The following is a 12196-nucleotide window of genomic DNA, read 5'->3' on the forward strand; positions in this document are numbered from 1 at the left end:
AGCAGCTGACTCATTGCTAGCCAACAGGTCCACTCATAAGGATTCTGGGGTAACTCATAAAAAGGATGAGGAGAAGCAGCACCAAGGAGAGAATAAAGATAGCTCTAATTCCAACCAACCAGGAGAGGCCCCCAAACCACACAAGGGTAGATCCACTGGGAAACCTGCTAGGTCTAGTGAATCCTTTGTTGTCCAACCAGAGGGAGGTCAGCAGAAACCCCCATTCCAGAGAGCATTTGCTAAATGCTATGTCTGTGGGTCTGTAGACTACTTGAAAAGAGATCCCAGATGGCAGGGTAAACCTGCAGGGGTCAGCACTGCCTACTTAGCCTTCTCCCCAGAGGAAGAAGTATATATTGCTAGTGCCCACTTTCACTTATTGGCTGAAGAACCCTTGGGTGTTCAAGCCAATGTATCCTTGGAGTCCATGGGTCTGTGTAAGAAACAGAATATGATGTGTATAGCTCCATTCCAGAGAACTCTAGAGGGTATTATATGGACAGTGTTCTTGTAAATGGCCAGGACATCCCTGCCATGAGATAGACTGGGGCCAGCAGAACAGTTGTGGATGAAAGCTTTTTCAAGCCTGAGGATGTTGCTAAGGCACCCAAAGGTCCCACTAGATTTGCTGAAGTCCCTGTCCAATTGATTCCAATTTCACCAGCTCTCATTCAGTGTAACAATATACTTAATTGTACTGCTCACATTCCCTCTTGAGATAAGCCTGGCTTCTCAGCTCGCTACCACAAAACTGTGTAGCACAGACTTATGCCAAAGGTTGTTTTTTGCTTACACCCGTAGTCCTAATTGTATGTGGTGGTCCCAGAGGGTACTGCATACAATTCTGCCTAACAATGGTTCCTAATAGGAAGTACATCCCTTAAAACAAATGATTCAAGCTGGCTGATTGCCCAACAAACCAGACTTTCAACATGAAGGTGGATGTGAAGTCTGTCCTCAGGGTCCCTGTAGCAACTGGAGTAAAGGGGGATTCTTAAAACTTGGAGCTAGAAGAACAGGAGCAAAATCACAAGAACAGTGTGGGATGGCTTAATTTAGGTCGACTCAGCTTATTACTTTCTGGAAGTATCCCAGCCAGTGGTGTGAGCATGCATGCTGCAGTCTCTGGCTCTCGCGAGGAGCCACTCATCACAGGCCCCTGCACTGTAGTTGGAGGACGACGCCAAGCCACCGTGGCTGGCGTCATCTTTGTTTTCCCTGTCAGTTGCTGACACAGGAGTCTGTTTTATTCTGAGAGTTGCGTGCTCCGGGCCATGCAGGTGAGTGTACCAGTGTGGTGAGAGGGAAGCATTCAACCCTGTGAGTGGGTTTTGCAGAGTGGTACAACATGCTATAAAGTATCAGTTGCCTCATGTTCAACCGGACCTGAAAGCATGACACTCTCTTATAGGTGTTTGTCACAGACTCTTTGAGTGCTATCACTTCACCCTCCCCACACAATGATCTTTAGCCCCCATCACTACTGGATTTCACATCTGCAGTGTATCCGCAATGACTTAAGATGTCTTGTGCTGTCCCCATTTACTGTTTGTCGCGTCTGCCACCACCAGTTGGTTTTGTTTATTAACTACTATTGCATGACTTTTTAAGGAGCCCTTAAATAGGACTGTTTCAGCCACCACTGTCCTTTGTACAGTGCTTCTTGGCAAACACTTTTCATTGTCAATAAATTCAAATAAATATATGTGTTAAAGATTAAGGCCATGTGTATTTAGAACACACTACAAATTTGCGTGGTACCTTGCAAACTCTCAGCCAGTAAAGTTGATAAATAATTAATAGGGCAGGGGCACTGAGCTCATCACACACATGCTGTGAATGATTCTGTGGTAAAGGGACATTTGTTATGCAAGAGGAAAATGGAGTTGGCACAATGTATGCGTCAGGATGCAAGTCAGTTCAAGTATTTGCATGAGGGATTAATACATTTTTGTAAAATTTGACACATTTTACAAAAATGTGGGGCCTGATGGTATATCACACTGCATTGGGTCTGAAAGACTGTCACAGCAGCCTTCTATTCATAAGGTGAGGTTGGTGCACCTGCATATCAGTGTATCCTACCCCTCTCCCCAAACCACTTTGGAATTGCCTTGATGTGTTAACTTCTATTCCACCACCACTTACCCCCCACCCTTTCCTAAGGGTCGTCTCCATTCTAGTCTTAACATCCACCCTGTTCACAACATATTTACCAACCAGGGGAGAGTATGATTATGCACACCATGTAAATAATGTGTTCACGATTGTTTCACTTGGATACATAGATTTGACTACTAGAAATATTAATGTACTGTAATTTAAGAATTGAAGGAAAGGGTTTATGGATGTTCAAAAATGTCAATAGTTTTAAGAATGGTAAGAAATAAGTACCACTGAAGACTTATTAATCTTAACTGTTTCATTATTCTGTTTTAGATGAGCTGCTCTTGCCTTCTATGAGAAAGATTGATGGTATGCTGAATGAAAGCCAGAAAAAGCTGTTGGATAAATTAAATTTGGTGCAATCCCACAAGGTATCCTCTTCGTACACATTACAAAATAAGACTGTAATCTTTCTAAGCACTAGTTAACATCAATTAATTTCTAGTTTTGTGCACACTCTAAAAATACAATTAAGTAGCACAATTGTCTTGCTTGCTAATGCACTTAAATTTTATTATTTAGATATCCACAAATAAAATCATTTTTTAACAAATTATAATTGTTATTGTAAATATGTGAGAGGCGGTTCGATCCCATCGTGTCTAGTACACTGCATAACATTTAACAAAAGCCTTTTGGTATTGATGCCTGAGATTTCTCAAAGCGACTAGAGATGCTTTAAGAAAGTGTAATACCACTTTGCGGCCGCTACCTACATCTGTGCACATCTTTCTGCGAAACATGACTGTGTGGACTCGACACTGACTACAAAAGCTACACCATTTAGATATGCAATATCTCAAAGCTACAACATTCCGTTAAGAAATATATCAATTGTCATCCTTTGTGTGAATTTACGATATGGTGCATATTCTGTTTCCTGTAGTGCCCCAGAATTGCTTAAGCGAATGTGAGCAGTAAATGGTTAGCCACTTAATCTTAACTCTGCTGCATTGTGTTCCAGTTTACCTCCACCAAACATTGCTTGCTATTACAGATTCTAAGGTTCATCTCTTTTTCTCCTGGAAACATCAGGTCATTCTTGAAATTGGCCTTATGGTACATACCAGACAATTTCTGAAAGTTCATATGTAATGAAAGGAAATAGTGTGCTGTTTCTGTGCCGAAATGAATGAATGAATGACAATGCAGCCATCAGCAGATATCAGCTTGAAAATCCAGTATTAATAACTAATTCACCAAATGACATAGTATCGCATGACCCTGGGATCACTAAAAACAGCTTTTTACCCCCTATGATTTATTTTCTTTAATATTTGTATTTTGTTTATTTGTATAGCGCGCCTGGCCCAAACGCATCTGGGAGCATATGTTAAATTACATGACAAAAAATGTACAGGCAGTGAACAGGAAAGTACACACTATTGGATTTTGCAGGCATGATATATGACGCAAAGATGCAATAAATAAGTGTGTGGTCTAAATACAGTTAAGGTTACAGAATTACATACAAGTAAAATACAGTAATAATGCAATCACAGTGCATGCCAGGCAAGGGCAACATCAAGATGCAGAGTCTAAGGTAGCTCAAATGTCTTGAGCAGAGGGCCACAGTTTGGTTTTACTCTTGAAGGATTGAAAGGAGGGCTCTGCTCTAAGAGAGTTGGGTGGCTAGGACAGGGATTCTCACCCCACCAGCTTTCTGAAGCTTAAACCTGGAAAGGGAGAGGCTATGTGTTTGGGCCGCTCTCAGAGGTCAGATAGCAGTGTGGGGTGTGAGTCGATTGACCAGGTAGGTAGGGGCCTGGTTAGCCAAACACTTGTGGGTGAGGGCAAGCGTTTTCAGGAAGATTCTCTGCGCTACCGAGAGCCAGTGTAAATTACGTCTAGGATCAGATATGTGCAGATTTCTAGGAATATTTAAGACAGCCCCAATGGCATTGTTCTGTGTGACTTGAAGTTTATTTAAATTGCGTTGGCTCGTCCCTAGATAGAAGGCGTTACAGTAGTCAATCTTAGACATAATAAGTGTTTGAGGGGATTGAGTCCTCCGACGTATTCCATATCTATGACAGGTAATGTCCACAGCTGTGCTGCTTTGGAAAATCTTCGGCGTCTGCGTCCTGCGTTGATGACGTCGATGCGCCGTCCCCGAGGACGACCTCCTCGGACGGCTGACGTCACCCGATGTGATAAGTAGGACGCACGACGCCCGTAGCCTCAGTTCCGTTTTTTACGCGAACGTGATTGCTTCGTGAATCTCGGTACGCCTCGACTCTTTGGAATTTGCTGTATTCTTCTCGGTTCGTTGAACCTGTTTGGTTTTTGTGAAGACCTGTTCGTGGCGATGTCTACTTCGTCTTCAACCCTGCGTCCGGGCTTCAAGAAATACGGGGACTGTGGGTCTAAGATGTCGGTCACGGACTCGCACGCCGCCTGCCTCTGGTGCCTCGGGGAGGCCCACGATACGGACAACTGTGTCGACTGCCAGTCGCTCACGGCCAAGGCCTTGCGGGAGCGCAAGAAGAAGCTGTCGGTAGGTCGGGTGTCTAAGCCCCGGAAGTCGAGGTCTACGGGGCTTTCGACGGATGACTCGAGAGGCGACTCTCCGCGTCATCGTCGGAAGTCCAGTGGGTCTCTTTCCAGGAGTCGGTCTCGCCACTCCTCCGCCTCTTCAAGGCATTCCCGGAAGCGCCGGCATCGGTCACCTTCCTCGTCCTCTTCCGAGGACTCCGCCCATCGGCGGGTCGCTTATCCCACCATGCAAGCGACACCGGAGGAATGGGCTTCCTTCGGGAAGCAGATGTTAGCGATTCTTGAATCGCAGGGCACCGGTCCGTCCACGCCTCTGAGTGGGGTCGGTCGGCACCGGTCGAGAGACACCGCTCGTACGCCTTCGGGCTCGGGTGGTCGGCACGGCTCACGGGAAAGGTCCCGCTCGGACAAGGGTAGCCGTTCTCGCCATGCCCGTTCCAGGTCCCGGTCCTCGATGCACTCGAGACCACGTGATCCTGTGCCGTCTTTGAGGAAGACGTCGACGCCTGTGGCGCCAAGGTCGTCGACGATTTCTCTCGAGGCTCTGCCTCCGAGAGGATCGTCGACGCTGTCGGCGCCTAGGTCGTCGAGAGACACGCTTGGAGCTCCAGCTTCGAGGCCTGTGTCGACGCCGTCGATGCTGGCAGCGCTGCAGCTGATGTCGATTCGCTCGACGCCGATTCTCTTGGCGCCGACTCGTTCGACGCCTTTCGAGGCAATGGTGTCGGAGGGGCCACGTGGCACGGGGTTAGCCCCTAGAAAGGCTCTGGCTAAGATCAGGCATAGCTTTGGTCCCCAGGTGTCTTCCTCTCACCGTCTGGAGTACATTTCAGATGGTGATGAAGGCTCTGATGAAGGCTTGGTTCCGGTTACGGTTCCAGGTGAGCTTATCTCGGGCCATAGCCAGTTTGATGACCTGAGGCAGTCACTGCATGATGCCAGTGGACTGGACACCTCTCCGGAGGTGGAGTTTTGTAGTCCGGAGCCTGGCACTCATGCCGATTCTTCATACCGGCGCCTTATGTCTCGGGTCACCGACGACTTGGGTTGGCCAGGGGAGTTTGTTCAGGATGATCTCACGGACATCCTTGATCTTGGTCCCCCCACTGACCCGGTATTGCCGTTTCATATGGCTCTGCAGAGAAGGGTGGCGGCGGCGGCTTGGACTGCTCCGGAGAGTCTCCTGGCAGTGGGCAAATCGTTGTCGCAAAAATACCGTCCAGCCAGTAGCGACCCCTGCTACTTGTCCAGGCACCCCACTCCAGAGAGTTTGGTGGTGCAGGCGGCTACGGCCCCGGCAAAGCAGGTGTCGTATCCTACCATCCCTCTGGATAGGGACGACAAACGTTTTGACGGCTGGGCGAAGAAAGTGTTTTCTTCAGGGGTATGGCGCTTCAGGCGGCCAACTCCATATGTGCCTTGTCTCGTTTCACACACACTCTGTGGAACTGTGTTGCATTAGCATCTTAACATATTCGCAAAGGGGACAAACGGGATGGTTTCCTTGCTATGGTTCAGGATGGCAAGGATGCCATGTGTGAGGCCGTTCAGTCGGGTTTGGACATGGCAGATTGTGTGAGCCGGTCCATGGCGGCGAGCACCGTAATACGCAGGTTTGCGTGGTTGCAGAAGTCTGGGTTCGCTCCTGATGTGCAGTCCCGGCTCCTCAACATGCCCTTTGACGGTGAACATCTTTTTGGCAGCAAGGCTGACGAGAGCCTTGAGAGGTTGCAGACCTCCAAAGCTGCAGCGAAGTCGTTGGGCGCTGCAGTTCGACAACCTCCACCTTTTCATCCTAGGGGACAACAATGGAGGGGAGGTTCCTTTCGCTATTACTCGTCCTTCAGTAAAGCAAGAGGAGCTAGCAGTCAGAGGCCACCGTAAGAGCGCCAGAGGTGGAAAACAGGGTACTCGAGGTGCCAAGGCCACTCGGGCAGTTGCCTCTTTGCCCTCGGGCAACGCCGCTACCATTCAGTCATGAGGCCAGGTCCCATGGTTTGCCGGTTGGGGGAAGGCTGGCGCATCATCTTGTAGAGTGGAGAGCCATTACTTCAGATGTGTGGGTACTGGAGATCATAACCCACGGCTACTGTCTTCCCTTTCGGCAGAGGCCTCATGACAAAGCCACATGGGAACCTCTCTTTGAAGAGTCCGGATCCGCTCCTTGCGCAGGAAATTCAAGCCCTGCTGGAGAAAGGCGCCATAGAACTGGTGCCTGTAGCGGAGAGGAACAAGGGATGTTATTCTCCTTATTTTTTGATTTCGAAGAAAGACTGGGGATTAAGACCCATCATGGACTTGCACGGTTTGAACAAACTCCTCAGGAAGGAGAAGTTCAAGATGGTTACTCTCTCTCAAGTCCTCCTAGCTCTTCAACTTCAGGACTGGTTGGTGTCTCTCGACCTCAAGGACGCTTACTTCCATGTGCCGATCCATCCCAAGCACAAGAAGTACCTGAGGTTTGCGGTTGGCGACTCGCACTTTCAGTTTGGGGTCCTGCCGTTCGGATTGACCTCCGCCCGAGGGTTTTCACCAAGCTCATGGTGGTGGTGGCAGCGCATCTCAGGAAAGGGGGGATTCACGTCTACCCCTACCTGGATGATTGGTTGATCAGGGGGAGCTCTCCCGAGCAAGTCCTGGATCATCTGTCTGTCACCTGCCACTCCCTTCACAAGCTGGGCTTCTCCCTCAATTTAAAGAAGTCCCATTTGAGGCCAACACAGTGGCTCCAGTACATCGGAGCAGTGCTCGACACATCCCTGGGGCAGTGTTTTCCTCCCCAGGTGAGGGCTCTTCACATTCAGCAGATGGTGCACAGGTTTCAACTTGCCCAGACTCTCCCAGCGTCCGAGTTCTTGAGACTGCTCGGCCTCATGGCATCCTGCTTTCTTCTGGTGCCAGAGGCCAGGTTGCGGATGAGATCTTTGCAATGGGCACTCAAGCTCCAGTGGTCTCAGTCCTCCAGCAGGTTGTCAGACCCTGTTCAGGTGCCGCCCTCGGTCGCCCAGGACCTTCTGTGGTGGGCCGTTGAAGGCAATCTGATGAAGGGGGCCCCATTTTGGCTACCCTGGCCGGAAGTGACGATTATGATGGACGCATTCCTCAAGGGATGCGGAGCTCATGCCAACGAGATGACAGTCAGCGGTCGTTGGTCTCCGTCGGAGTCCAGACTCCATATCAATCTGTTGGAGCTGAGGGCCGTCGGGCTAGCCCTGAAGGCCTTTCTGCCGACTGTGTGAGGAAAGAGTGTCCTGATTCTAACTGACAACACGGTGGCCATGCACTACCTCAACAAAAGTGGGGGAGGAGGGGGCAGGGTCACTTCATCTGTGCAGGGAGGTGATGCAGCTCGAGTTCTGGGCCATCCAGCGGGAAGTTTCGATCTCGGCTGTTCATCTGGCCGGAGACGACAACGAGACTGCGGACGCTCTGAGCAGGCAGAGCGCGATCTCTCACAAGTGGGAGCTGGCTCAGGAGATTCTCCTGGAGATCTTCGCCCTTTGTGGGATCCCTCAAGTGGATCTCTTCGCCTCCAGTGTCAACCGGAAGTGTGAAAGGGTATGCTCGCGGGAATTTCCTCCAAAAGGAGCCTTAGGAGACGCGTTCGTGGTGGTGGTCATTCCCACTGCTGTACGCGTTTCCTCCAGTCCCCGTCATCCCGCAAGTACTGCGGAGGTTACGGAGGTTCGGTTCCCGGAGGATCCTCATTGCTCCGGCGTGGGCCCGGAGGACGTGGTATCCGGATCTTCTCGACTTGTCCATCTGCCCTCCACGTCGTCTTCCCTACCGAGACGATCTGCTCTCACGGGAGGGGGGTCAGGTTCTCTATCCAGAGGTCAGATCCCTCAACCTTCACGCTTGGCTTCTGAAAGGTTGAGGTATAAGGATTTGGACCTCCCTGAGGACCTGATGGAGGTGTTGCTCACGGCCAGGCGGCCGGCAACAAAGTCTCTGTACCGTTGCCGTTGGAGAAAGTTCTGCGACTGGTGCAGAGTTAAGAATGTGGATCCTTTTGAGTGTGACATTCCCATGGTTCTGTCTTTTTTGCTTTCCTTGGCCCACAGGGGCTTGCAAGTGGGGACCATTAAAGGTTACCTGGCGGCGCTGTCCATATTTAAGCGCTCGTCTGAAGAATGTTCCTATTTTAAGATTCCTTTAATTTCTCAGTTTTTGAAAGGGCTCACTAATGTGTTCCCTCCGTCACCTTTTCTGGTGCCTGGTTGGGATTTGAATCTTGTTCTTAAGTTTCTTATGGGTGCTCCGTTTGAGCCTTTGCATTCTTGCCCTTTGAGACTGTTAGCTCTGAAACCTGTGTTTTTGGTTGCGGTTACTTCCACTCGCAGAGTGAGTGAGTTACAGGCACTTTCAGTTAAGCCACCCTTCACTGTGTTTCATAAGGACAGGGTTGTCCTTAGAGTTTGTCCTTCCTTTCTTCCGAAGGTGGTTTCGGAATTTCATTTGAGCCAGAAGGTTGTTCTTCCGGCATTCTATCCTCCTCCACATCCTGGTAAGGAAGAGGAGAGGCTCCATAGGCTTGATCCTAGGAGAGTGTTGAGCTTTTATATTTCGCCCATGTCCCGGGTCAGAGTGGACGATCAACTTTTCATTGGTTACGCTGGAAAGCGTTTGGGACAAACTGTGACGAAACAGACTTTGTCTCGTTGGATTATTTTAGCTATCTGCGAGTGTTACCACTTGGCGGGTAAGGACCCTCCGGCTGGCTTGTGGGCCCATTCTACCAGGGGAGGGGCTGCGTCTACTGCCCTGCAGAGGGCTGTTCCTATTCGTCACATCTGTGATGCAGCCACCTGGGCTTCAGTACATACTTTTGTATGTCACTACTTCCTCGATTCCATCCGAGGGCAGGATCTGGCCTTTGGCAAGGCAGTCCTTTATTCCGCAATTTGATTGGGCATGCTAAATTTGTGTTATAAATTCTTTTCCCACTTCCTTGCTTGGTACTGCTTTGGGAGTCTGTCATAGATATGGAATACGTCAGAGGACCCAATCCCCTCGAAGAACAAGTTACTTTCTTACTTGGTAACGTTCTTTCGATGGGATGGTCCGAGACCAGACCAGGCGGTCTGTAGATGAAGTGTAGGGTGGCAATTTGGTTGGGTGAAATGGGGAGTTTGACTGAGAGTAGCTCAGCTGAAGGAATCTGTTGATTGGGAATCGCTCTAAGGCCAAGTGAACTTTTGTAGATAAAGGTGACTCCGCCACCTTTCAATTGATTGGGGTTGCCGTTGCATCTAGTGATGGAATATCCAGTGGGTATGGCGAGGGATAGTAGTGGTCCAGAGGCTGCATGTAACCATGTCTCTGATATGGCGAGGAAGTCAACATCTTGAGTAGTGATGAAGTCTGCAATGTCCAGGGCATGGGCAGGAAGGGACCTATTGTTAGCCAGGGCGCCCCTAATCAACGTATCTTTGGGGGTGTGGGATGGGTGGTCAGGAGTTGGACAAGGGAGAGGCGGTGATGGGCCCAGGGTGTCTCGGGCTAGGTAGTGAAGATTTTGCAGAGGTACAGGGCTTCTGTGAGTGGTGACTACATGGGAGAATCTGGAACCAGTCTGGTGTCCCTAAGGTGCAAAGCGCAAGGTTGATTGGGTATAGGTTTCATAGCAAAGTGTTCTAGCCATAAGGCAGGGGAGTTTAGGTAAGGGTTGTTGGGTGGAGATGTGGCACTAGGCAGTGTGTTGCTGTTAGGGTACCTTCCCGAGGTGCGGGCTTGGGAAGGAAATAAATATATAAATAATATAAAAACGATAACATATGAGTTGAAAGTAAATCACATACACGTATGGAAGACAACAGAGTCCAGAGAAATGATTTAAAAGTATAGCGAGACACAGAGTCAATTTATTATATTGCAATACAAAACCATCATCTGCAGCATGTCTCTTCCTCACTGATAGCAGCAACAACCCCACCCAATGAATAAGCTAGTATCTTTTATGTACTTTTTAGTGCTGACTATTGGCCAGTTATCAGAATTATTTAACTTGGCTTGGAGAATAGATACATCTCTTGAGACAATGCATTCTCTTGCTTCAGGGAGCAAACTCCTGCTTGGCCATTTTCAGTTTGTCTTGCACCTGCCACTTTCATCAGTCACATGACAGTTCTTTCTGAAAGTGTCTTGTTTCAGAGAGGTAACCTTTAGGGCTACCTGCTGTTATCTCCGGTGGATGGCAGCCTGTGATTTTCCACCTACAAATGCAAGGCCTGCCTTAGTCTCTCTTCATCACTAACCTGTACCAAGGCTCATTCAGCAAAGTCAGCATCTTCCATAGTGCCAGCAGCCCAGGCAGCCGTGGTCTCATAGTATTGCTTCCTGGTTACTGCCACCTTTTATGCTCATTGTCCATTGCTGAAGCTGAATGCAAAACAAAAATAGGGTTTTAATTCCCCACAGTCTCCACTTTTGCCTTTCTTGCAGAGCCTTTATTATTGCAAGCAAACGAATTATACATATGCCCTATTACACTGATGGGAACCGGGTCAATGCAGTTGACCTTTATGAATCCCTTAATTTAATTACCAGACATTTATTTTCATCAGGGCATTAATTTCTATAGCTATATTTATGTCATTGTTGTCATCAAATTCTTCATCATGGAGATTTAAAAAGGATTCTCAAGAGCTCCAGGTATTTTGGCAACATTATGCACATGAACTGAACCTTTATTAGCTACCTCGGAAGAGGCACCATGCCATCCCATTGTTTGGAACATGGGCAGGATTAGCAGGTATAAGCCTACATTCCCCAATGGGTTCCAGTGCCTTTCCTCACTCTGCCATTTTTTGGCCTTACTTGCTCTACTGTATTTGTATTTTATTAAATGTATAGACCACCTTTCGCCAAAGGCGCTGAACAATAAAAGAATAAAGAAATAAGCATTACAATCATGTCGGTACACATGAGAAGAATTACATCAGCAGAGGAAAATCGGAGAGTTTTGAGAAGGTAATGAAGAAAGGAGCTAGAGTTTAAGATTAGTCTTGAAAATATGAGAAGAGGAGCAAAGTGAAGAGGAAGAGTGTTAGTGTTTGGGGGCAAAAAGAGAAAAGGAACAAAAATTAGACAAGGCACAAGGGGGCTTAGGAACAGTTAGGAGAAATAGATTTTGAGATCTCAAAGAGTGTGACAGGACATAGAACAAGAGTAAAGAGGAAAGGTAATTAGGGGCCAAGTCATGAGTGCATTTGAAAACAATTGAAAGAAAGGAATAAAAAAGACGAGATTCAAAAGGAACTAATGAAATTGAAAGTGGGGAAGATGTGATAGAGGCCCGACGGGGTAAAGAAAAAACAAGGCAAATAGAAGAGTTATAAATAGAACGAAGAGGGATGAGATGACAGGCAGGGAAACCAAGCAATAAAGATGAACGTAGTCGATAAGAGAAAAAACAAGAGAAAATAGGTTTAGTAGCATGAAAGGAAAGATAAGCGTGAGCAAGCCGAAAGTTGAAAAAAGCAGAATGGCATGAACAGGTAATAGAAGAAATACGGAGAGAAAAAGACAGAGA

At 48.1% G+C, this 12196-nt stretch overlaps 1 protein-coding gene across 3 annotated transcripts in view; it reads left to right on the forward strand.

Annotated features, from left to right (window-relative positions):
- QSER1 (glutamine and serine rich 1) overlaps positions 1–12196 on the forward strand; it is a 1726564-nt gene that overhangs the window by 1330282 nt on the left and 384086 nt on the right. For all 3 annotated transcript variants that reach the window (XM_069623572.1, XM_069623573.1, XM_069623574.1), the window contains one exon: positions 2440–2537. In XM_069623572.1, coding sequence (XP_069479673.1) covers positions 2440–2537 — 98 coding nt within the window. The remainder of the gene's footprint in view (positions 1–2439; positions 2538–12196) is intronic.

This window comes from Ambystoma mexicanum, chromosome 11 (assembly GCF_040938575.1).
Source record: "Ambystoma mexicanum isolate Mex_15411 chromosome 11, UKY_AmexF1_1, whole genome shotgun sequence".
In the NCBI taxonomy this organism is placed as follows: Eukaryota; Metazoa; Chordata; class Amphibia; order Caudata; family Ambystomatidae; genus Ambystoma; species Ambystoma mexicanum.